Below are 22212 nucleotides of genomic sequence, written 5' to 3'. Positions count from 1 at the left end.
CCGGGCCGTGTGTGCCGGGGACCCCCCCCGGGCCGTGTGCGCTGGGGACCCCCGGGCTGTGTGCGCTGGGGACCCCCCCCGGGCCGTGTGTGCTGGGACCCCCGGGCTGTGTGCGCTGGGGACCCCCCCCGGGCCGTGTGTGCTGGGACCCCCGGGCTGTGTGCGCTGGGGACCCCCGGGCTGTGCACAGGGCCCCCCCCGGGCCATGTGTGCTGGGACCCCCAGGCAGCACGTTGGCACCAGATCTCTCCCCACCAGCGTTTTTCAAGGCACCGCCGCTGCACACCCCCGGCACTGTGCACCCTGCACCCCGGAGGGCAGGGGGGACCCTACCCGGGTACCCGCACCTGGACCCTACTCAGCAGCACCCTGGCAGCAGGCAGGTGACCTGCGGTGACAGCCGGGAGGGTGGCCTGTGGTGACAGCCCATCCCAGGCAGGTGACCTGCGGTGACAGCCTGTCCCGGGCAGGTGCTGGCGCAGGGTTGGGGTGTCGAGGCGGGTGTCAGGCTGCGCCACAGCTGCGACCTCCCCTCGCTCGCCATGGCGGTGGTGACTGGTGACTGTGGCTGTGGCCGTGTGCTCCTGCATGTCTGCGACTGTGTCATGCTGCATGCGGTGACACAGGCCTGCGGTGACCTCAGGGTGCCGGGCTGGGGGTGTCAGTCGGGGTGGGGGTGTGCATCCACCTGGTGTGTGCCTGGTACTGGCGCAGGGCATGTGGCTGTGCACCGGTATCACCCCGCTGCCGGTGCCGGTACCCAGTGCCGTGCAGTGCCAGTGCCGGTGTGCCTCCCCAGGTGCTGAAGCCTGGTGCCGGTACGAGTCTCAGTGTGACGGTGCCCGTTGCAGGTAACCGGGTGTAAAGCGGGTGCTGCTCCCCGTACCAGTGCCGGTGTGCCTCCCTTGCTGGCAAGGGTGCCGGTGCGGCTCCCCTTGAGGGTGCCGGTGCTGGTGCAGGTGCCGGTGCCTGTGCTGGTGCCGGTGCGGCTCCTTCTGCCGGTGCGGCTCCCCTTGCGGGCGCCGGTGCAGGTGCCGGTGCGGGTGCCCGTGCAGGTACTGGTGCCGGTGCGGGGCTCCTCCCGAGCGCAGGGCGGTCACCTTGGCGGCGGGGCCGGGCCGGGCCGGGCGGAGCGGTGCGACCGGGCTGGGCACCGGTGCCCCGGCTCCAGCCACCCCCCGGGGCGCCGGCCCCCCGCCGCCTCCGCCCGGTGCCCGCGGGCCGCGCCCCGCCGCTACCAGCCCCCGCGGCTCCATCCCTCCGGCGCTGCCCCGTCCCATCCCGGCCCTGCCCGGCTCCGGTGCCGGTGCCGGCGGCGACGCGGCGGCCGGTGCCGGCCATGGCGGCGGCGGAGGCAGGCGGCGCTGCGGCGGCGGCGGGGGCCCGGCGCGGCCCGGGCGGGGAGCGGAGATAGGCGGGAGGCGGCCCGGGATGGCCAGGATGAACGTGGCCCTCCAGGAGCTCGGACACGCCGTGAGTGCCCGGGGCAGGGCGGCGGCAACGGGCAGGGAGGGGGGGCACCGGCGAGGGGGGGGCAGAGGGGACGGCGAGGGGGAGAGGAGGGGGCCGGGGCAGCGGCGATCCCGGGGGCTGGAGGGCTCAAGGAGCTGGAAGGGCTGGGGGGGGCTGCGGGAGGAAGGGACGGGGGGGGCTGGAGGAGCCCGGCGGGGCGAGAGGCTGGGGGTGCAGGGGCTGCCCGGGGCCGGGGAAACTGCGTGGATGGAGGATCCCCGTCCCCCACGTCGGGGGGAGAAGGGGGAGGAAGCCCCCCCACCCCCAGACCCCTGCCTGGTGTGGGAGCAGCTCGGGGACGGACCCGCAGAAGCTGTGCTGCCGGGCACGGAGCTCACCCGGGACACAGCGACGCCCCCCAAGGCAGCACCCCCGGAGGGAGCAGGGGGCCCTGTCCCCGCGGGTCTCAGCCCCAGGGAGGGGACAGGGGGAGCCCCAGGTCCTGCTCCTGCCTCGGGGGTGCCCGGGAGGACGAGGACCACTCGGGAGGGGAAAGGAGTGGGTCGGGAGGAGCGGGGGCGGTGGGGGTGCCCGGATTGCCGAGCCCCCATGGGATGCCGAGCTGTCCCCTCCTAACGCCAGCAGCTCCCAGGAGCCCACCCCAGCGGGGGGCTGCTGCCGAGGGTCGACCCCAGCCTCGTGCCCTCCTGCCATGGCATCCCTTGCCAAAGCCCCCTCCCTGTCCCGGCGGGGTGGCAGTGGGCAGAGCTAGGCAGGGGGCATCGGCTCCGCTTCACCCCCTGCCCATCATCCCTCCCGCCCCGGCTCCCTCCTGCCCCCCGACGACAGCCCTGCAGGCAGCAGCCGCCTCAGTCGGCAGCACAAGCGGGAGCCACAGCCCACCCGGGCGTTAACTCTGAAGCCTAAGGATGGCTCACGACCAACAGCATTGCTGATTCTCTTCCACCAAAGCCTCCAGTTTTTTATTCCAGCTCATCCCTCCCCCCCCACCTCCAAAGCTGCTGGCTCAGCTCCACCACCTCCCTCTTCGCCGAGACCTCGGCAGCGCTCCCGGCTGGGTCGGTGCAAGCAGCCCCTGCCAGGCTGCCCCGCGAGGGCAGCAAGGGGGTCCGGCGCTGCAGCTGACACCCCCTGCAGTGCCCCCTCGCCCCCCGCACGGGCTCGGCCCTGCACCCCCGGGGCCAGGATGGGGCAGGAGCCCCTTCCAGATGTTTCGGGCCGGTGCACATCTGCATGGAAAGTTCCAGGCGGGGGAGGAGGGGCGAGGCAGCAGCACTAGGCAACGGTTGCCTGGCAACGGGGACCACGTCTCCGAGGCGATGTGGCACCTGTCGGTGGGGCTGATGCCACGGCTGCCATGGCGACGCAGAGGGATGCTCCGGCCAGAGCCCCCGAGCCCCCCACCGACAGCTCTCCCCGGGGACACCCGCGGCTGGGGACGGCCCCTGGGGGAGGCCCCAGCAAACCCAGGGGTGTCAGGGGCTGCCCCGGCCCCCCCGTGCACCCACTGAGCGGGCGCCAACCCTCGCCATAAGAGCCAGAGGACACGGCGGGGTGGGGGGCAGCCGCCCCCACACCCCCGTCCCAGCCCGCTCCCTGCCTCGGCAGATGCCTGACTACAAGCGTGCCACGCTGCAGGACGATGAGGGGCCGGAGCCGGCGGGGGACGGCAGCGCCTCTCCCGACAGTGTGGAGGTGAGTCTGCCCCGGCCCCGCCATCCTTTCCCTCTCCGTCCTCCTTGGCCCCCTCCTCGCCCACAGCCGGGCGGGCAGCAGGAGCGGGGCCGGGAGCCCAGCCAGCCCTGGCTGTCCCCGGGATGTGCTGGGGGGCAGCCAAAATGCAGCAGAGAAGCCTGGGCCGCCGTCCTTTCTTGCAGCTGTGGGGGGGCCGCCGGCACCCGCCATCAGCTCGCCGGGGCTGGTGCCCTGGGCACCACAGACGGATGCCCCGGCCCCCACCTCCTCGGGCAGCCGAGCCAGGCTTGGGGAGGGAAGGGGGGGCAGCGAGCTCGGGTCCCCCTGCGGTGCAATGGCAGGTCCTGCTCCTGCCCAGGTGGGGTTTCGGAAGGGGACGGGGCCGCTGCTGAGCCGCCTGGCCTCGCGCAGCCAGCTGGAGCTGCTGCTCTGCGCCGTCGCCGTCGCCCTGGCCCTGCTGCTCGGTGTCGCCGTCGTCGCCCTGGCCATCCAGTACCGCAGAGGTAGGGAGGGGCCCCGCCGCCCTGCCGGGGGTCCCCACAGCCGGTGGGCACGTGGCAGGACGGGGAGGGAAGGGTCAGCCCGCTGCGGGGTGCAGGCAGGGCTCAGCCCCGCTCCGTGCCTCGGTTTCCCCTGGCACACGTGCACAGCCCCGGGCATGCCTTCCCTGCCAGATCCCTCTCACAGCACGTGCCTGACGGACGCCTGTGTCCGGGTGGCCAGCAAGATCCTGGAAGCTCTGGATGCGGAGACGGACCCATGCCAGGACTTCTACCAGTACTCCTGCGGGGGCTGGATCAAGAGGAACCCCCTGCCCAACGGGCGCTCCAAGTGGAGCACCTTCAACAGCATCTGGGACCAGAACCAGGCCATCATGAAGCATCTCCTAGGTGGGCACCGGGGCAGGAGGGTCCTGGCCAGCGGCGGGGCTGAGCTCCGTGCGCAGGCGGGCAGAACCCCGGCGTCCCCAGGGCTGACGCGCAGCCTCCCACAGAGAACGCCACCTTCAACTCCAGCAGCGAGGCGGAGCGCAAGACGCAGCGGTACTACCTGTCCTGCCTCAAGGAGCAGAGGATAGAGGAGCTGGGCTCCCAGCCCCTCATGGAGCTCATCGACAAGGTGGGCAGCTGTCCACACGTCAGCCCAGCTGTCGGGGCTCAGCCCGGCGCGTCACCAGCTCTTCGCCTTACTGGGGAGGGGACAGCCCTCGGGGACGGACCCTACCCCTCCCTGAGGCGCCGGGTCCGTCTGCCAGCAGATCGGGGGGTGGAACATCACCGGCTCCTGGAACCAGACCAGCTTCATGGAGGTCCTCAAGATGGTGTCAGGCACGTACCGGGCGACCCCCTTCTTCACGGTGTACGTGGGTGCAGACTCCAAGAGCTCCAACAGCAACGTCATCCAGGTTGGCACCTTGACACAGAGGGCCAGCAGGTGCCGGGGGGGGGGCACCGGGCTGCCCGTGCTGCCCCTCTCTCCTCCCAGGTGGACCAGTCGGGGCTTTTCCTCCCATCCCGGGATTACTACCTGAACAAGACCGCCAACGAGAGGGTGAGGCTGGGCGGCAGGCAGCAATCGGGGGGTACCCATGGCAGGGGGGTGCAAGCAGTGCTGGGGGGCACCCGACACCCCCACCCTACCCATCAGGTGGCATGGAACCCAGGCTGGGCTCTGGGGATGGCGGGTGAGCTGTGGCCGGGGCTGAGCCGGGGCTCGGGGTCCTGCCAGGTGCTGTCAGCGTACCTGGACTACATGGTGGAGCTGGGCACACTGCTGGGGGGGGCCCCGGAGCCCACCCGCCTCCAGATGCAGCAAGTGCTGGACTTTGAAACCCAGCTGGCCAACATCACCGTGCCCCAGGCCGAGCGGCGGGACGACGAGAAGATCTACCACAAGATGAGCATTGCTGAGCTGCAGGTGGGCACAGCCTGGGGACACCCTCTGGGGACACAGTGGGGGGTTGTCCAGTGCGGCACCAAGGAGTCCATGCCCGCTTCTGCCACCCCCCCAGGACACCCCGGGCAGCCCCATCTGTTCTGGGACATGCACTGGATGCTGGAATGAGGTGCTCAGACCCAGAATCATTAGGTTTCTGGGGAGCTGCCACCCACGTGGGGAGCACTAAGAGCAGCGGGGACCCACGGGAAGGGTGTGGGGCCGAGAAGGGATCCGGGGGTCAGGGACCTTGGGACCTCCCTGGGGAGCACAACTCCTGCCCCCAGGGATCCCCTCGGTGCCGGGCAGGACGGGGCAGAGCCGAGCCAAGCACGCGGGTGCTGTGTCCCCATGTCCCCCCAGGCCCTGGCCCCTGCCGTCGACTGGCTGGATTACCTGTCCTATGCCCTGGCCCCGCTGGAGCTGGCCGACACCGAGCCCGTGGTGGTCTACGGGGACACCTACCTGCAGCAGGTCTCTGACCTCATCAACGGCACTGACAGGAGGTGAGGCACCCGCGAGCCCCCCACCGCGCCCCGCTGAGGGCTGTCCCCATGGTGGGGACATGTTTTGGGATCGCCGGTGGCTGGGGCATCCCGCTGTGCCACGGCACCTCTCTGCCCCCGCAGCATCCTGAACAACTACCTGATCTGGAACCTGGTGCAGAAGACAGCCTCCAGCCTGGACCAGCGCTTCGAGACAGCCCAGGAGAGGCTGCTGGAGACGCTCTACGGCACCAGGAAGGTAACAGGGGGGCCCCGGGACCAGCCCCCTCCGCCCACAGCCCGGAGGCAGCCAGGACCACCTCTGCCCTTGGGATGCCCTTGGGATGCCGAGCCCCGAACGCTGCAGAGGGAAGCCAGGGATCATCTCTTGGGCTGGGGGTTTAGCTGCGGAGCATCCCCCCCGGCCGAGGGGCAGAGGCGGGCTAGGGGCAGGGAGGGGAGCAGGGGAGGGGGCTGGGGGTCTCACGGACCCCCCCACCTCGCTCCCACAGTCCTGCACGCCCCGCTGGCAAACCTGCATTTCCAACACGGACGACACGCTGGGCTTCGCCCTGGGCTCCCTCTTCGTCAAAGCCACCTTCGACCGGGACAGCAAGGCCATTGTGAGGACACTTCTGCCCCCACCCCCTCCCCACCGCCGTCTGCGGGAACCCCCTCCACACCTTTTTCCCCCTAAACCCCAGGGCTGGAAGGCGGGGAGCAGGGAAATGGGACCCCCAGCCCCGGGGGGGATGCATCCTGCCCACCCTGTCCCTGCCCCCCTGGGGGGCTGCGGGGGGCAGAGGGGCTTCATCCCCTCCCCTCCCCAGGCTGAGGAGATGATCAGCGAGATCCGGGCAGCCTTTGAGGTGTCCCTGGACCAGCTGGACTGGATGGACGAGAAGACCAGGCAGGCTGCGAAGGAGAAGGTGACCCTGGGGAGGGCAGCGGGTGGGAGACCCCCATCCTGGGCAGCCCCCCGACCCCATCTCACCGCTGGGGCCTCTGCCCACGCAGGCGGACGCCATCTACGACATGATCGGCTTCCCTGACTTCATCCTGGACAACAAGGAGCTGGATGATGTCTATGATGGGGTAGGGGGGCGCGCAGCTCGTGGGGAGAGGGTCTGGTCCCTGCTCACGCCAAGCCCTGGGGGGGCCCATGGTAGGGTGATGTCCCTATTTGGGGGACCCATTTTGGGATGGGGCGTTACACGGGGCCACCCCGGTACCGAGTGCATCCTGGCCAGGGTGGACACCACCTCATCCCTCCTCTTCCTCACCAGTACGAGGTCTCGGAGGACTCCTTCTTCCAGAACATGCTCAACTTCTACAACTTCTCTGCCAAAGTGATGGCCGACCAGCTCCGGAAACCCCCCAACCGCGACCAGTAAGGGGGAGGGACCGCGCAGGGCAGAGGAGGTGACACTGGCATGGTGTCACAGCATGGGCTGGGTGGCACTGGGTCCCTGGGGGAAAGGCTCCCCCATGGGGTGGCGCAGTGTTGTAGGTCACCCGTGGTGGCTCTGGCTTGTCCCCGGGACAGCTGCGGGGTCCCTCGGTCACGGGGTGGGGGCAGCAGTGCCAGCCCCAGGCAGAGCAGCACAGGACATCCGTGGTGGGAGACGGCACGGGAGGGTGCCGGGGCTGGGGGAAGAGGGGACACGTCCCCGCCTGTCCCCTGTCCCACCTCCCTGCCCCAGGTGGAGCATGACCCCGCAGACCGTCAACGCCTACTACCTGCCCACCAAGAACGGGATCGTCTTCCCCGCCGGCATCCTGCAGGCTCCCTTCTACGCCCGCAACCACCCCAAGTGAGCCTGGCTCGGGCACGGGGGGCATCTCCTGGGGGCGGGGGGGCATGGGCTCTCTCAGGGCCAGCACCCCACAGAGCCCCCCACAGTCACGAAGTGCAGCCCTGGGGGGTGAGGGTCCACCAAGGCTTTACATCCCCCAGCCATGACAGCCTGACAAGTCCCTGTGGGGCCACCAGTGTCCCCAGCAGGACCCATTCCCAGTCGGGTGCCCTGGACACAGGCAGCGTTGTCTGGGCTGCGGAGGGGGGGCCGGCTATGGTGGCATCACCCCCCCCGTGCTTACCTGGCTCTCTCCCGTGGCCCCACAGAGCCCTCAATTTTGGTGGCATCGGCGTGGTGATGGGGCACGAGCTGACCCACGCCTTCGACGATCAAGGTGAGAGCCCGCGGGCAGCACCACCCCGACCCCCATCACCGTCCTGCCTCCCCCGCCCGCCCCCTGCCCTCAGCGTGGGGAAGGGGTGCCGCGGGGGTCCCCGCTTTGCCATCATCCATCGCATCATGCGTGCCCATGCACTTCCCCCGCCCTGGCCGCCCCCCCCTTCTATCGTCCTGTCTCCCCAGGTGGCACCCGCCGATTCCTCCCCCCGGCTTCTCTGTGCAGCTTTCGCTCCATCTGCTTGGTGAGGACACGGTGTCTGCATCCCCGGCCCCCTCCTCATCCTCCCTCCCGCGGGGCGCAGGACGGGTCCCTCTCGCATCCACTCTGCTTTGCGCCTTCACCCCAGCCCCAGAGCTGGGACGGGGGAATTCGGGGTGACAAATGTGGCTTGGGACAGTGCCGGGGGATGGCTGGGGACCTGAGTGCATGGCTGAGCCCCAGACGGAGCCCAGCTGGAGCCAGGGCTGGGGGGACACCGTCACCCCTGGGCAGGGACCCGAGGTGCCAGGTCCCCTGGGGCTGTCCCCACTGCACCCCACCCTGCTGCGGGGGCTCTGCAGGGGGCTGCATCCCCCGGTCCCAGCCCACGGCTTGGTCCTGCAGGGCGGGAGTACGACAAGGAGGGCAACCTGCGGCCGTGGTGGCAGAACTCCTCCCTGGAGGCCTTCAAGAACCGAACGGCCTGCATGACCGAGCAGTACGGCCGCTACACCGTCCACCACGAGAAGGTCAACGGCCGGCAGACGCTGGGTGAGAACATCGCTGACAACGGCGGGCTGAAGGCAGCCTACAATGTGAGTGCCGCCCCCCCAGGGGGAGACATGGACCCCCCCTGTGCCCGAGTGTCCCTCCCCGGGGCTTCAGGGCAGCTCTCCCGCAGGCGTACAAGTCCTGGCTGCAGAAGAACGGGGAGGAGAAGCGCCTGCCAGCCCTGGGGCTCACCAACCACCAGCTCTTCTTCGTGGGCTTCGCGCAGGTAAGGTGGAGCGGGATGGTTGGTTCCCCGCCCCTTGGAGCGCCCCCACAACCCCCCATCCTGGACAGGGAAGGGGGTCTGCCCCCCGTCCCTGAGGTTGCTCCTGCTCCGGCAGGTCTGGTGCTCCGTCCGGACGCCCGAGAGCTCCCACGAAGGGCTGGTGACCGACCCCCACAGCCCCGACAAGTTCCGCGTCATCGGCACCCTCAGCAACTCCCGGGACTTTGTCGAACACTTTGGCTGTCCCCTGGGCTCCCCCATGAACCCCGGAAAGCACTGTGAGGTGTGGTAGGGATGGGGAGGGCGCTGGGGACAGAGGGGATGACACCCGGCTGTGCCCCCCTCCCCAGCCCTCACCAGCTACTGGCGCTGGCCCACTGGCAGAGAGCGGGGCCACCCCCCGGGTCACCCTCCGTTGCGGTCCCCCCCCCACGCACACACCGCACACCGCCTCGCCCCACCTCTGCCCCCCCCTCCCAGCACACACAGCCCCACACCGGGCACCCACCGCAGCCCCCACCCACAGCCTGGGGCCGGGCACGGCTGGCAGAGGAGCCGTAGCACCCCCAAAACGCAGCTCTGCCCCCCAACCCCAGCGTGCTAGAGACGGACACAGCTCAGCCCCCCCAGCGCCGCGTCCCCCCCCAGGTCAGAGGGGTCCCAAGGAGAGTGCTACAGCCGAGCCCCCCCCAACTCCTGCTCCTGCCAGAGGTGGAGGCCGGGGGCCACCCAGCCCTGCTCTGCCCTCGCCCCCTCCTGACCCGGCTTGGCTTCCCCACCCACCTCTGCTGGGACCAGTGGGCAGCAGCGGGGACTCTGGTGCCTTCAGCTGCGGGTGGCTGTCGCTGAATTTATTTAACGATTAAAAGCAGTTTCCACTTACTCCGGCAGCTCCGGGTCCTTCACAGTGTCGGGGGCGCAGGGGGCACAGAGGTGGGATGTGGAGCGGGGAGTGACTCAAAGGCCGGGGGGGACGTGTGGGAGACGGGACACCCCGAGGGAGGGGAGCAGGAGAGGGGACACCCCGAGGGACGGCGTGGGGGAGCAGACGTGCGGGGAAGGAGACCGGCAGCCCCGGGGCTGAGCCTCGGCAGGGTCGGGGGGGCACAGGGCACCCCTCGGGCTGCCGGCCGGCACCGGGCGGGGCGGCTCCGGGTGGGCTGGGGCGAGGGGAGGCCGGGAGCCGCGCTGGGACGGCCCCGCACCGCGGCCCGGCCCCCGCGGCGGCCAGGGTGTCGCGCTGCCCCCCAGCACGGGTGACCCCGTCCTGCCCGGGGGCCAGGCCGAGACCGCGGCCCCGCACCGGCCCCGCCGCGGCCCCGGCCAAGGGCGGGCGCAGAGGCGGCCGGGAGGCGCAAGGCCCGCCGGGAGCAGTAGTTCGGCGCGAGGGACGCTGGGGGCGGTAGTTTCGCGCGCCGCCCGCCCCGCCGCCGCGCCGGGCGGCTGCACTACATTTCCCAGCAGGCAGCGCGGCGCGGCCGCGGCCCGGCCTGGGCGCCTCCGGCCTCGGGGGCACGGGGCGCAGCGGGGCCGGGCCGGGGTGAGCGGCGGCGGCAGCGGGGCTGGGCCGGGCCCGGGCCCGGGCCCGGGCCCGATCGGGGGGGCTGGGCCCGGGCTGGGGCGGCCGGGCCCCGACTGGGGCTGCCGAGCCTAGGTATGGCCCGGGCTGAGTCATGGGCGCCGGGCCTCGGGCCGGTCCTGGGCGCAGGCCGAGACGGGCACCCCGGGACCCAGGCTGGGCAAGGGGTGCTGGGTTTGTCCAGGGCGACTGGGCACCCACGGGTGCTGGAGCCGAACTGCCCCGCACCGGGGCCGTGGGCAGGCTTGGCCTGAGGGTGGCAGCGGCCTGGGGACAGGGGCAGTGGGACGTCCCTGCCCCTGGGCTGACACGGCCCCATCTGTCCCCCGCCAACACGCTCACCTTGCAGGTGTGCCACCCGCGCCTGGCACCATGGACACGCCGCCCATCACGCCTGGGGAGCTGCTGTGTCTGGGCTCCAGCCTTGCCTTCTCCGGCCTCTTCTACTACCTGTACAGGAAGAAAGCCAGAGTCGTGGCACGCATACAGGTAGCCCTGTCCCTCAGATCTCTCCTGCCCACTGTCTCTGCCCTGTTGCCCTACACTGCCCAGCCCAGAGCCTTTGATTTGGGTGCACCTCGCTGATGATGCAGCCTGCTGCGTCCTGTACCAATGTCACGATGCCCAGGACCAAGCAGGTCACATCCTGACAGAGGTCCCCACAAAGCCACGTGTGACCCACCTTCTGCCTGCTTGCCCATCTGGCCCTGCCAGTGTTCACGCCTGGTCCCTGCTCTTCCAGGAGGCCCCAAAGCTCCAGGTTGACGACGATTTACCAGCGCTGGTGTCTGCGGCTGATGGGAGGTGCCTGCCTTACGTTGCCCTGGAAGGTAAGGAGACCCTGTGGCCCCACACCAGGGACAGGGGCCGGGCTCTCCTCCTTCGTCCATGATGCCTCCCTTGGTCCTTAGGCATAGTGCTGCCAGCCAAGGCTGCGCTGACCAGCCATTACCATGAGGGGCTGCAAGGCGTGATCCAGAAACTGCTTCTGAAAGAGCATCGGCTGATCTGGAACAGCTTGGCCCGGAGCTGGTGAGCGGTGGGAGGGGACAGCAGGGGTGGGCTTGCACCAGTGGGTCCAGACGCTTGTCCTCTGGGGCCGTTTAAGAGGCAGAAAGCAGCTCATTTAAAGGCTCTAGTCCCTACCCTTGGCTCAGCCCCGAGCTGAGAGCTTTTCACATCTCAGCACTGTGCGCTCTGCTTGCAGGAGCGAGAGCGAGCGGGTGCTCTCAGAGCAGGTTTACACCGTCCCCTTCTTGCTGGCCTCACCAGACGCCGAGGCGGTGACACAGGTGAGCGTGGAGAGCCCGCTCCGAGCCATCTGCCTGCCCCTGGAGACAGTGTATGAGCGGTTCCAGCAGCCGGCCCACGGCTTCCGTGACCTGCTGGGCCAGTACCTGAGCGGAGAGAAGCCCAAGGGCATCCTGGAGACGGAGGAGATGCTGCGGGTGGGGGCCGGGCTGACGGGCATTGGGGAGCTGGCCCTGCACCCTGACGGCTCCCTGCACCTCCAGCCGCCGGCCCGGGGGGGCGAGTATTTCCTGTGCTTGGGGGACTGGCAGACGGTGCTGGCAGACCTGGAGTCGGCCAGCGGGCTCTGGAAGGGGGCTGCCGTGCTGTGCGCCGTGGCAGGCCTGGCCGTCCTCCTGCACGCCCTGTGCCGTGCCTACCGCCGTGCCCGCCTCAAGCAGCAGCCCGAGGACAAGGAGCCGGATGGCGAGGAGGCCGGGGACTGGGGGCCTGAGGACTCCTGCGTGATCTGCCTGACGCGGCCCCGCGAGTGCGTCCTCTTGGGCTGCGGCCACATCTGCTGCTGCTTCCGCTGCTTCCAGGCCTTGCCCACCCGCCTCTGCCCCATCTGCCGGGGGCCCATTGACCGTGTGGTGCCCTTTTACCAGGCCTAAGAGCACCTGGGGGGGGGCGGAGGGGGGTGGGCCCAGGGAGAGGCAGCATGAACCAAGCCAAGCCCGGAGCCTGCAGAAATCTCATCTGTCCCATCATGTGATTCCTGTTGGGAGGGAAGGGTGCTCGTGTCCCCCATGTCTGTTTTGTGGAGTGGGGGGGAGTTATAGCCACCTCGTCCTCTCTTTGTCTACCAGAGGGACACCCCCCCTCCAAACACAAAGGCCTGGGGGAAACGTACTCGGTGCCTGAGCCGGGGGCCGAGTTCCTGGCCCCACTCTGGCAAGTGGCTGTTTGACCCATGCCCCTTTCCTGGCCCTGACCCCCTCAAAAGCCACACAGGACTTCTCCCTTGTTTTGACTTCTTCAGCGCGTGGCTTCATCCATGGGGAGGATGGTAGGGGCTGGACCAGGGCTGGCGGGACACAGCCACCAGGGTGGGATGATGGAGACCCCCCAAGCCACCACAGTGGCACACCTTGGTGCCACCGTCATCCACCCCCCTCCCAATCTGTGTGCCTACATCCGCTGCCCAGACTGTGCAGGGACACCCAGGGGCTGGCAGCAATGAAGTGTGCCCCTTCGCCGGCCGCTCTGCCACCCGGGGAGGGGGACAATGTCCCTCCCTCCCTCCCTCTCCGGAGGGTCCCCTGCCTGTGCCTCCTGTCCCCCCTCCCGACCCGGATGAGGCACGGGAGCAGCTTGTGGCGTGTGGAGTGATAAAGCCAAGGAGCCGAGCTCAGCCTTGCCTCTCTCTTCCTTTGCGCCGTGAAATGGGGGGGACACAGCGGGTCCCCAAGAGTCTCCTCCGGAGGGGGTGCTGGCAGGCATTGCCTCCCCGCTCCCCACCCAGGGAGCCGGCCCGGGCACACACTCACCAGTGGGCAGGGGACCGCCGGCTGGGGTGCACCCCCTCAGGATACAGCCCCGAAGAGCTGGGGGGGGAAACGGGACCGTTGCCAAGGCGATCGCTCTCCTCCGCTCTCCATGGCAACTGCTCCCCTGGACCGCTCCCCATCACTGCCTGGCTGCAGTTGCCCAGGCAACCCATGGGCTCGCCTGGCTCCTGCGCCTTTGGGGCACCCAGGATTTGGGGGGGGATCTGGGGGGGGGACACCGGCAGTTGCAGGCCTCAGGCAGCCAGACAGCAGCGTTGTGGGGGCGGGAGGGGGAATGATGTGCCCCCTCCCCAGGGTAGCAGCTCCTGTTGCGACCAATTTGGCGTGGGGTAAAGGTGCCCCTGCGGTGTTGCCCCCAGGGCCCGCAGCCAGCCGGGATGCTCCAGAGCACCCAGTGAAACCTCCCGGGACCCATGTGCGTTTTTGAGGCGGGGGGGGGGGATGTTCCCTTCCTCTCCCTCCCCCCAGTCTCTTCCCCACATCCGCACGGGGACTGCCGCGCTGCAGAGTGAGCAGTGGGGCCCAGGCCCCCCCCCTGCAGCCGGGCATCCCCCCCGCAGCAGGAGGGATTTCGGGAAGCAGATAAATACCAGATGGGAGAGGGCCGGGCTGCCAGGAACACTCTCCCCGCGTGCCAAGAGCTGCTGGCGCGAGTGGGTGCGTGGGCCAGGGAGGGCGGGGGGTGCCTGCGCTCCCCGAGACTGCTCACCTCGGGGCCTGGCGGCCAGACGGGGACAGGGACAGCCGCGGAGGGACCCGCAGTCACCCGCTCCCATCCCGTGCCAAGGGGCAGGGGACGCATCCCCTGCGCTGGAGGCACGCGCACCCCTCCTGCCACCCCCAGCCGGGGCACAGCCCTACCCTGTGCCCCCCTCGCCGGGGGAGGCCGCGGCCCCGCGGTGGCCGGGACCCCGCTGAGCAGCCCTGCCTGGCACCGCTCCGGGCGGCAGCGTGACTCACCCGCTGGGCTCAGCGCCAGCCCGAGCCCGGCCGTGCCAAACCACCCGGCACGGTGGCCACCGGGCCATGCCGCAGCGCCTGCGCCCCCAGCCGAGCCCGCTGTGCCCCCCCTCCACGGGATTTTTGGCCTGGAGCTCACAGTGCCCCCGCTGAGCCCTGTCCTGCCTCTCCCGACATGCCCAAGAGGGACCCAGGTGTCCTGCCACCTGCCCGCCCCCCCCCAGGGTCCCTGCGGGTGCCAGCCCGTGCCACGGCCCCCACCTGCCCCCCCAGGGCTGCCAGCCTGCTCCTGCCTGCCTCCCTGTCTGTTGTCATGGTGACCGGAGATGTGGTGACAGACAAGGAGGGAGCCTCACACCCCAGCGGGGCTGCTCACCCCCCACGGGGTCAGACCCCCACCCCGGCTCCAGGCAGGGGACCCTCCGTGGAGCCCCTGCCCCGGGCAGCGCGCTGGGGGTGCCCCATCTGCTCAGGGACACGGCTGTGCCCCAGGCAGCTCCTGTGAGGGACAGGGACAGTGCCATCCCCCCGCCCCGACTTGCAACGGGAGCCCCCTCAGCAGCCCCCTCTTCCCGAGGCCCGGCCGCGCGCTGAGACAGCCCAGCTCATCTCACTGGTGACAACCCTCGGGCTGGCCCAAAGGCTGGAGCCCTCCCCTCCCCGGGAACAGCGCTGCCCCCCCAGGGATGGCTGCAGGGACAGCGCGGGGCGAGGAACACGCCACTTTCCCACGCTCGCCCCCCCACATCTCCCCGCGGTGATGGGGGCCAGGGCGACCATGGCATGCACAGCCCCCCTCTGCCTGCACGCGTGTCCCCGCTCCCCCAAAACCCCTGCGCAAAGACGCTGCCTGACCACGGCACAGCCAGGTCCCAGGCTCTGCCGAGCTCCCGAGAGCTGGCAGCAATAGCCGAGGGGGCAGAAACACCCCCGGCCTCGTTGGTGACCTTCGCTGGTGCCCCACGCCGGTCCGGGGACGGTGCTGGGAGAGCGCGGCGGCACTGGCAGTGGGAGCTGGCGCTCGGCGAGGCCCCCGGGCTGCGGCTGCCACCGCCGCGGAGCAGAAGTGCCATTTCACGTTTCTTGGCAGGGCTGGAGGCAGCACAGATGGAGGCACCGGAGCCAGCCCCCGGCATCGCCTCTGCAGCCCCCAGACCCGGGTGGCGGCACCACCGGGCTCCCAGACCCGCACCGGAGAAAGCCCCAGCGCTGGTGGCTGGTGTCTCCTGCCTCCTTCCAGCCCGCTGCCATCCAGCCGCCACCTGCCAGGCCACCGACCCCACCAGGCCTCGGGGACCACCTGGAGCTCCCGTCCTGTCCAACCCCCGCTGCACGGGATCCCTGCAGAGCCGGGGTGGGATCTGCCCCGCCGTGAGCTGCCTGCCCACGCACGGGGTGTTTCTCCACCCTAAAGCCACTCGAAGCACCAGCGGCTGCAGGGAAGCCCTCGCCTCCGTCGAAGCGCCTGAATCCCCACCGAGGGTGCGGGCTCAGGGGCAGCATCCAGCTGCGGGGCTGGGTCTCGGTGGGCTCCCAGAGCATCGCCCCAGGCCGGGCAATGCCGACCGTCTCCATCATCAGCCCCACTGCAGCCGGGAACCCAGCTGTGTGGCCCCTGCCCAGCCCCATCACCACCCCTGGGGGGTCATGGCCGGCCCCCATCACCTGCCAGGTGTCTCAGCCCGGGGGCTGTGCCCAGGTTTAAGGAGCCGGGGCAGGAGCTGCCCACTTCCCAATCCCACGGCCCCTTCTCCCGGCTGGAGCCAGCTTTGTGTTGGACAAAAGGCTGGGAAGGAAGCAAGAAAGGCGATTACGTGGCTGCTAAAAGGCGGATAACGAAGGTGGGATGAGCGCCAGGGGAAGGCGGGCACGCGGTCCCGGCTTGCGATGCTGGGATACAACCCACACTGGCAGGGGACGGGGGGTCCCTCCTGCACCCTCCTGCCCACCCACCCACATTCAGGGCCCTGGTACCTCCTTCCCCCCCGCCCCGAGGGATGCGTGCTCAGCAGCACCCTGGGGCAGCCAGAGACATCCCAAGGAGATGTGGAGCCTGGAGCCACGGCACTGCCTGTCCCACCTCCAGCGCCACCATGCCAGCAGGGATCCATCCCTCCTCCTGCCCAGGCCAGGGGTCCCTCCCACACCCCAACCAGCCCCACAGAGCCCTCCGCACCCCACAGCCGAGACAAGCATCTCCCCTGGGTGCAGGTGTGGGATAAGCAGAACCATTCCCAGGGTGACCCCGGGCTGGGAACCCTCCCAGAGCGGAGCACCGGCCCTGCTCGCACCCCGCACACCCCCTCTGCTCCCCTTCTCCCTCGCCCCCGGCCCCACACCCGCCATGGCCTGCCTGTCCCTGCCCACGGGCTGCAGCACGTGGGCTCGGCAACGGGAAAAGCAGGCCACATCTCAGCGTGGGCCTCTCGCCTATTTTCCCGGGCGCTTTTTTGCAGGAGCAGAAGCCATCACATGAAAAAGTTCAAGCTGGTTCCCCAGCAAAGCCAGGAATAAAGGCAGTGCCTTGCCAGCGGAGAGCGAGCACCGCTGCCCCATCCCTCCCCATCTCTGCTCCGGGAGGGGACATGGGGACTGGAGCTCTGCAGAGCCCAGCACAAAGGGAAAGGCCAAGCTGAGCCTTCCCAAAATAGAAGTACCTGCCCTCTGGCGTGGACCAGCCCAGATGATGTTTTTCTGCAGCCCCTTTCAACAGGATCTCAAAGCACAGGCCATGGCGATGCTGACGTGGAAAGATGGACTACAAGGCTAGCTGTAAAACACTGCACTTGCCCATTGGAGACACCCAGGTGGAGATTCTCGTGGGGCTGGGATGGGGCTGGCAAGCGCTGCTCACGCCCAGGGCTCTGGCTTCACTGCGACCCAGCGCACCCACACCAGCAGCGGGGGATGCAGGGGAGCAGCAGGACCAGGGCTGTGTGGTCCTCACCAACCAGCCTGCATCACACCGCCACCGCCACCTCCTCCTCGTCAGGTCCCGGGGCCAGGGCTGCACCCGTAGCTCATACAAGGAGCAGCAGCCTCAGCCAGAGCTTAAATACCCCCCCCCAGCCCCAGGTGCCTGGGATGGGGCATCCCAGGGGAGGCCGCTCAGGGCCACCACTGCCAATTAGTGCAATCACTGCCCTGGCAGTGGAAAATGCCGGAGGACAGGGGCAGGGTGGGTCTGGGGCACAGCATGCACAGGGGACACAGGCAGAGCTCTGGGGCCGCTCTTGTACGCCTCTCCTCACTGACCCATGGCAGGCCCCCACGGGGGGGGCAGGTCCCATTCCCCTTGTCCACAGAGAATCCCCAGGGAAGGGACACACCACGGGGCGAGGGACATCCTGGGGCACAGCCCCTTTGTGGCCACGCTCATGGGCACCTGCAGAATCACACCCCCGTGCCCCCCACAGCCCCTCAATACGTGCAATGGGCACATGCGTACACACACACCCACCCACCCACACCTGCAGGGACCCACATACAGGGGGCCAAGAGGCCTGGCAGGGGCTGGGGCAGGACCAGTGTGGCTCCGAGGGGGACCCCAACACTGTGGGAGGGGGTGCCTGGGTGGATGCTGGGCAAGGGGCATAAGTGGGGCTGGGGGCAACCTGGCTGGGGAGACCCATGGTGGGAGCTGGTCCGGGGGCTTCAGGCTGCCGGGCTGCGGGAGGCCGGGAGCTGGACTGGGGGTGCTCAGGGTGCTCTGGGGGACCGAAGTGGGGCGTTGGTGGGGGGGGGGCTGTTCGGCATCACTGCCGTGCACTGGGGGAGGCCCCGGCTGTGCCTGGTGGTCCCCGGCCACCCGGGGGCACCCAGCTGTGCCAAGGGGACCCCGCTCCGCAGGGGCCGCCCCGCGTCTAGAGGCACCCCCGAGTTGGGGCGACCACCCCGGCAAGGCTGTGCCGGGGGCTCCAGCCTGCACCGGGGCCCGGGCCGGGGCCGGGGCCGAGGCGGGGGTCCCCCCGTCCCGACCAGGCGGGCACCGGGCGCGGGGGTCCCCGTCCCCGTCCCGGCCGTGCCGTGCCGGGCCGCGGCGCTCCGGAGCCGCCCCCCGCCGGGGGGGTCCCCGCTCCCCCCGGATGCATGACTTCATCCTTCCGCCCGGGTTTCCTCCCCGCCGCCGCCGCCGCCGCCGCAGACCGGCTCCCGGCTCGGCGCGGCGCGGCTCGGCCCGCTCGGCCCCGCCATGTCGCAGGTGCTGCCCTACGGCGAGGACAAGGTGGGCCGCTACGGCGCCGAGCCCGAGGCGGGGGAGCTGCCCTTCAGCTGCCGCCTGCAGGACACCAACGCCTTCTTCGGGGGCAACCAGGGCAAGCGGCCCCCCAAGCTGGGACAGATCGGCCGCGCCAAGAGAGGTACCGCCCGACCCCCCGCCTCTGCCCCCCCACCCCACCCCGACCCCCGCCTCAGCCCCACGGCGTCCCCGCCGCTGCCCCGCGGCGTCCCCGGGACCCCCGCATCTGCCCTGCGGCATCCCCGGCATCCCCGGCGCCGGCTCCTGCATCCCCGCCGCTGCCCCACGGCATCCCCGGGACCCCCGGATCCTCCCTTCCGTCCCCGGCTCTGCCCCGGGACACCCCCGGATCTGCCCCTCGGCATCCCCGGGACCCCCCGGCGTCCTCAGCGCCGCCCCACAGCATCCCCTGGACCCCTCGGTTCTGCCCCGGCGTCCCCGGCACCGGCCGGCGCATCCCGGGCGCTGCCCACCGGCACCGGCGGCATCGCCCCGCAGCATCCCCGGCACTCCCGGCTCTGCCCCACGGCAACCCCGGCTCTGCCCCACGGCATCCCCGGCTCTGCTCCCCGCTCTCCCCAGCACTGCTCCCGGCATCCCCAAAATCTCCGGCTCTGCCCCACATCGCCGCCGGCACGGCCCCCCCGGCATCCCTGGGACCCCCAGCTCTGCGACTGGCACCCGGCACTGCCCTAGAACCGCAGGGCCCCCCGTCCCCAGCTCCAGACGCCAGCGCTGCCCCCCCAGCGCTGCCCCACTTCCCCCCCCACATCCCCGCAGCCCGGGGCTGCCCCCGGGACGATCCCCGAGCATCCCTGGGGCTGCCCCCCGGGAGCCCCCGGGAGCTGCTCCTCAGCACCCCTGGGATTGCCCCCACATCCCCTTGGACTGCCCCCCCCCATGTCTATAAACAAGCGCGCCCCAGCATCACCAGGCACAGCCCCCCCAGCCCCATAAATCTCTCTCCCTCCACATTTCTGCCTGCCGCAGAGACCCCCACCAGCAGCCGCCGGCGATGCTGATCAACAAACACCCCCATCCCCCCCCGGTTTACCACCCCCCCCAGGACTCCATGAACCTGTGTCGCCCCCCCCGCCCCGCGCTTTACTGCCTGCCGCAGAGACCCCCACCAGCAGCTCCCCTGCTTCCATCAGGACCCAAATAAACGCCCCCCCCCTCCCCTGCACCCCGATCTGTCACCACTGATCCTCCCCGATGGCTGGGGGACCCCCGAGAATGGCCCCTGCCTCCCCTGCAGCCCCCACACCGCCTGCCTGGGGGGGCCCATAGGCAAACACCCCTCCTCGAGCTGCAGGGGCAAAAGGGGGGGGAATAGAGTCCCCCCCCAAAACAAACACCCCCCAGCCCCGAGGGGGGATGAGCCACTGCCTGCTCCACCCGCCCCCACTTTGCGGTGGTGGTGGCTGGGTCTAACGGACCCCCCCGGGGGTGATGGGGGGGGGCCGGTTCCCCTTCGGTGGTGATGGGGGGTGGGGTCTGGCTGCTCCCCCGGTGATGCTGGTGGTGGGGGGTGGTCTGGCCAATCCACCCACAGGGTGGTGACGGGGGGTCGCTGAGCTCCCCGGTAGTGATGCTGGGGGGGGGGGTTCTGTCCACCACCCCTGAGGGTGGCGATGTGGGGGGGGATCTGCCCAGCCGGTGATGTTGATGTGTGTGGGGGGGCTCTGTGCAGCCCCCTCCGATGGCGATGCTGGTGGGGGTCTGTCCAGTCCCCAGTGGTGATGCTGACGGGGGCCTGTCTAGAGGGTGATGCTGACGGGGGGGGCTGCCCAGAGGGTGATGCTGACGGGGGGGGGCTGCCCAGCCCCCCACGGTGATGCTGACGGGGGGGTCCGTGCAGCCCGCGGCGCTGACGGGGGGGCTGTCCGGCTCCCCCGGCGGTGATGCCGATGGCGGGGGGGGGGGTGTCCTGCGCAGCGGGTGATGCTGACGGGGGTCTGGCTGCCACCCCCGCCGAGCTGGCAGTGCCCCCCCCGCTGGGTCATTACCCATTCCAGTCCTGTTGCTCTCATCAGCGCCTGCCGCAGCGAGGAGGGAGGGGGGGGTCCTTCCTGGTCTTTCCTGCCCCCCCGCTTCCCAAACCACCCATCCAGAGGCGGCCGGCTGGCTGCGGGGGGGGGGGAGATGCTGCCCCTGCCCAAGCCGTGCGGGGAGGGGGCGACCCCCCCGCGTCCATTGCACCCACCTGCGCCCCTTCGCCCCGCTCCCCAGCACTGGGGGGGGGGGGGCGGGCACATCGAAGCCCTCTCGGGGCGGGAGCCGGGGGGTGCGGGGGGGTGTCAGGGTCTGTGTGCGTGCCCCCCCGCCCACGCCCCCGCCTGTCCCCGCAGTGGTGATCGAGGATGACCGGATAGACGAGGTGCTCAAGGGCATGACGGAGAAGTCGCCGCCGGGGGTGTAGAGCCGGGACCCGCCGCCGGACCCGCAGCCCGAGCCCCGCATGCTGCCGCGCCGCCCGCGGGGGGGGGGGGGGCCGCGCCCGCGCCCCCCACACACCCCCCGGCCCGGGGCGGGGGGCTCCGCGGCCGCCACCACCCTCCCCCCCCCCCCCGAGCCATGCACTTTACCCCTCCGCCTCCCCCGGGGGCGGGGGGACAGCCCGCCGAGCCCCCCCGCCCTGGGCAGAGACCGGGGGTCCGGCCCCCCCCACCCCACACACCCCCCCCCCGTCCTCCTTGTCGGGGGGGGGTGGGGGTTGTCCCCGATTCCCGGGGCGGGGGGGAGCGCTGCTGCCCAGAGACATTTTTTGCTCCATCGTTTTTTGCATGAGCTTTGGTGGCTCGGGGGGGGCCCGGGGTCAGCCCCACCGCCCCGGCACGCTTCTTTTTAAACAGAAAACTCCTCATATTTGTATTTTTATATCCGAATCTTTGTTAAAAACGATCTGCTGACGTCGAGATGTCGAAGCAACCGCATCGGGAAAACAAAACAAACAAACAACGAGAAAAAATGGTTCATATTTTTTTCCATAAGAAAAAAAAAGACAAAAAAAGAAGAAAAAACCGAGGGGGGGGGAACAACGGGGGGGGGAGGGGGGGCCGAGAAAGATGGAGGGAGCGTGAGGAAAGCCGAAGATGCGGGGAGGGGAGCAGGGACCCCCGGCTTGACCCCCCCCGCCAGCAGCAGGACAGGCCGGGGGGAGCAGCAGCACCATCGGCCGCCGCAGCCCCCCCGGAGCCCACCAGGGCCGGAGCCCACCGGGGCCGGCTGCGGGTGCGGGGGGGTCCCAGCGCTGCCCCTCGCTGGAGGGCGGTGGGGCCGGGGGGGAAGGGGGGAGCGGGGAGGGCAGGGACCGGCCTGAGTCGTTGTTTTTAATTTTGTACTTTAATTTAATTTTATTTTTTAAGAAGCTTCTCGGGGGGGTCTGATGTGCATGAGAAACTCGTCATCTTTTTCAATAACCTACGAGTGGCATTTATGGAGACGACGACGCAAAAAAGAAACACAACAAAAAAACACCAAACAAAAAAAAAAACAAAACTGAGAAAAAAAAAAAAACAAAAAAAAGGAAAAAAAAAGATACTTGTGTCATGATGTTCTACGAATGATCCATTGTAAATTTAAATGCCATTTTTCACTGTACTGGTGAACAAAATGCGATGAATAAAATACATTCATGTACCGAGGCGAGGCCCGCAGCTGCCTGCTCCTTTCCGTCCCCCCTTGGCGCCGGCTCGTTTTCGGGGTGCCCCCGGGGCTGGGGGGGTGACAGAGCTGACCCCAAGTCCTTCGCTGGCTCCCAGCGCGGGGGGGGCCACTGGCTGACCCACTTACGCCTTTTGCCAGAAATAGCAGCCCGGCGGCTTGCGTCTCTCCGACATGTCACCCCTGTCCCTCCGAGGAGGGGT

The 22212-nt window shown here is 69.9% G+C and overlaps 3 protein-coding genes across 4 annotated transcripts; all 3 read left to right on the top strand.

Annotated features, from left to right (window-relative positions):
- Positions 1-1280: 1280 nt before the first annotated feature.
- Positions 1281-9645, top strand: ECE2 (endothelin converting enzyme 2). Of its 2 annotated transcripts, XR_012587488.1 has the most exons (20): positions 1281-1473; positions 3082-3168; positions 3527-3671; positions 3843-4058; positions 4163-4287; positions 4427-4573; positions 4654-4719; positions 4897-5085; positions 5467-5609; positions 5733-5847; positions 6101-6211; positions 6419-6517; positions 6606-6683; positions 6875-6978; positions 7292-7402; positions 7714-7781; positions 7970-8028; positions 8391-8581; positions 8668-8763; positions 8879-9645. XR_012587488.1 is itself a non-coding variant. In XM_074590737.1 (19 exons), the coding sequence occupies exons 1-19, from the start codon at positions 1432-1434 to the stop codon at positions 9053-9055; spliced, it is 2310 nt and encodes a 769-aa protein (XP_074446838.1). In that variant the 5' UTR covers positions 1283-1431; the 3' UTR covers positions 9056-9645. The 2 variants fall into 2 exon arrangements, 1 of the variants encoding a protein (XP_074446838.1); XM_074590737.1 differs by lacking the exon at positions 7970-8028 and having other exon boundaries at positions 1283-1473.
- A 650-nt stretch (positions 9646-10295) lies between these two features.
- LOC141744535 (mitochondrial ubiquitin ligase activator of nfkb 1-A-like) lies at positions 10296-12986 on the top strand. Its single transcript, XM_074590739.1, has 5 exons — positions 10296-10417; positions 10692-10831; positions 11085-11172; positions 11254-11374; positions 11550-12986. The coding sequence occupies exons 2-5, from the start codon at positions 10715-10717 to the stop codon at positions 12244-12246; spliced, it is 1023 nt and encodes a 340-aa protein (XP_074446840.1). The 5' UTR covers positions 10296-10417; positions 10692-10714; the 3' UTR covers positions 12247-12986.
- Positions 12987-18202: 5216 nt separating this feature from the next.
- CAMK2N2 (calcium/calmodulin dependent protein kinase II inhibitor 2) lies at positions 18203-20917 on the top strand. The gene is made up of 2 exons (XM_074590741.1): positions 18203-18464; positions 20695-20917. Exons 1-2 carry the CDS (start codon positions 18296-18298, stop codon positions 20763-20765), a joined length of 240 nt encoding a protein of 79 aa, XP_074446842.1. The 5' UTR covers positions 18203-18295; the 3' UTR covers positions 20766-20917.
- The last annotated feature ends 1295 nt before the right edge of the window (positions 20918-22212 follow it).

Source organism: Larus michahellis, chromosome 6, assembly GCF_964199755.1.
Source record: "Larus michahellis chromosome 6, bLarMic1.1, whole genome shotgun sequence".
In the NCBI taxonomy this organism is placed as follows: Eukaryota; Metazoa; Chordata; class Aves; order Charadriiformes; family Laridae; genus Larus; species Larus michahellis.
The sequence above is the reverse complement of the archived record's forward strand: the minus strand, read 5'-3'. Positions and strand labels throughout refer to the sequence as shown.

Excerpts from the sequence above, each read along its gene's own strand:
- LOC141744535 (XM_074590739.1), top strand. The coding sequence starts at position 10,715 with ATGGACACGCCGCCCATCACGCCTGGGGAGCTGCTGTGTCTGGGCTCC. Across the intron at positions 11,173-11,253 it reads GCCTTACGTTGCCCTGGAAG|GCATAGTGCTGCCAGCCAAG; the intron begins GTAAGGAGACCC and ends CTTGGTCCTTAG. Across the intron at positions 11,375-11,549 it reads AACAGCTTGGCCCGGAGCTG|GAGCGAGAGCGAGCGGGTGC; the intron begins GTGAGCGGTGGG and ends CTCTGCTTGCAG.
- ECE2 (XM_074590737.1), top strand. The coding sequence starts at position 1,432 with ATGGCCAGGATGAACGTGGCCCTCCAGGAGCTCGGACACGCC. Across the intron at positions 4,574-4,653 it reads CCAACAGCAACGTCATCCAG|GTGGACCAGTCGGGGCTTTT; the intron begins GTTGGCACCTTG and ends CTCTCCTCCCAG. Across the intron at positions 6,979-7,291 it reads AAACCCCCCAACCGCGACCA|GTGGAGCATGACCCCGCAGA; the intron begins GTAAGGGGGAGG and ends TCCCTGCCCCAG.
- CAMK2N2 (XM_074590741.1), top strand. The coding sequence starts at position 18,296 with ATGTCGCAGGTGCTGCCCTACGGCGAGGACAAGGTGGGCCGCTACGGC. Across the intron at positions 18,465-20,694 it reads GATCGGCCGCGCCAAGAGAG|TGGTGATCGAGGATGACCGG; the intron begins GTACCGCCCGAC and ends CTGTCCCCGCAG.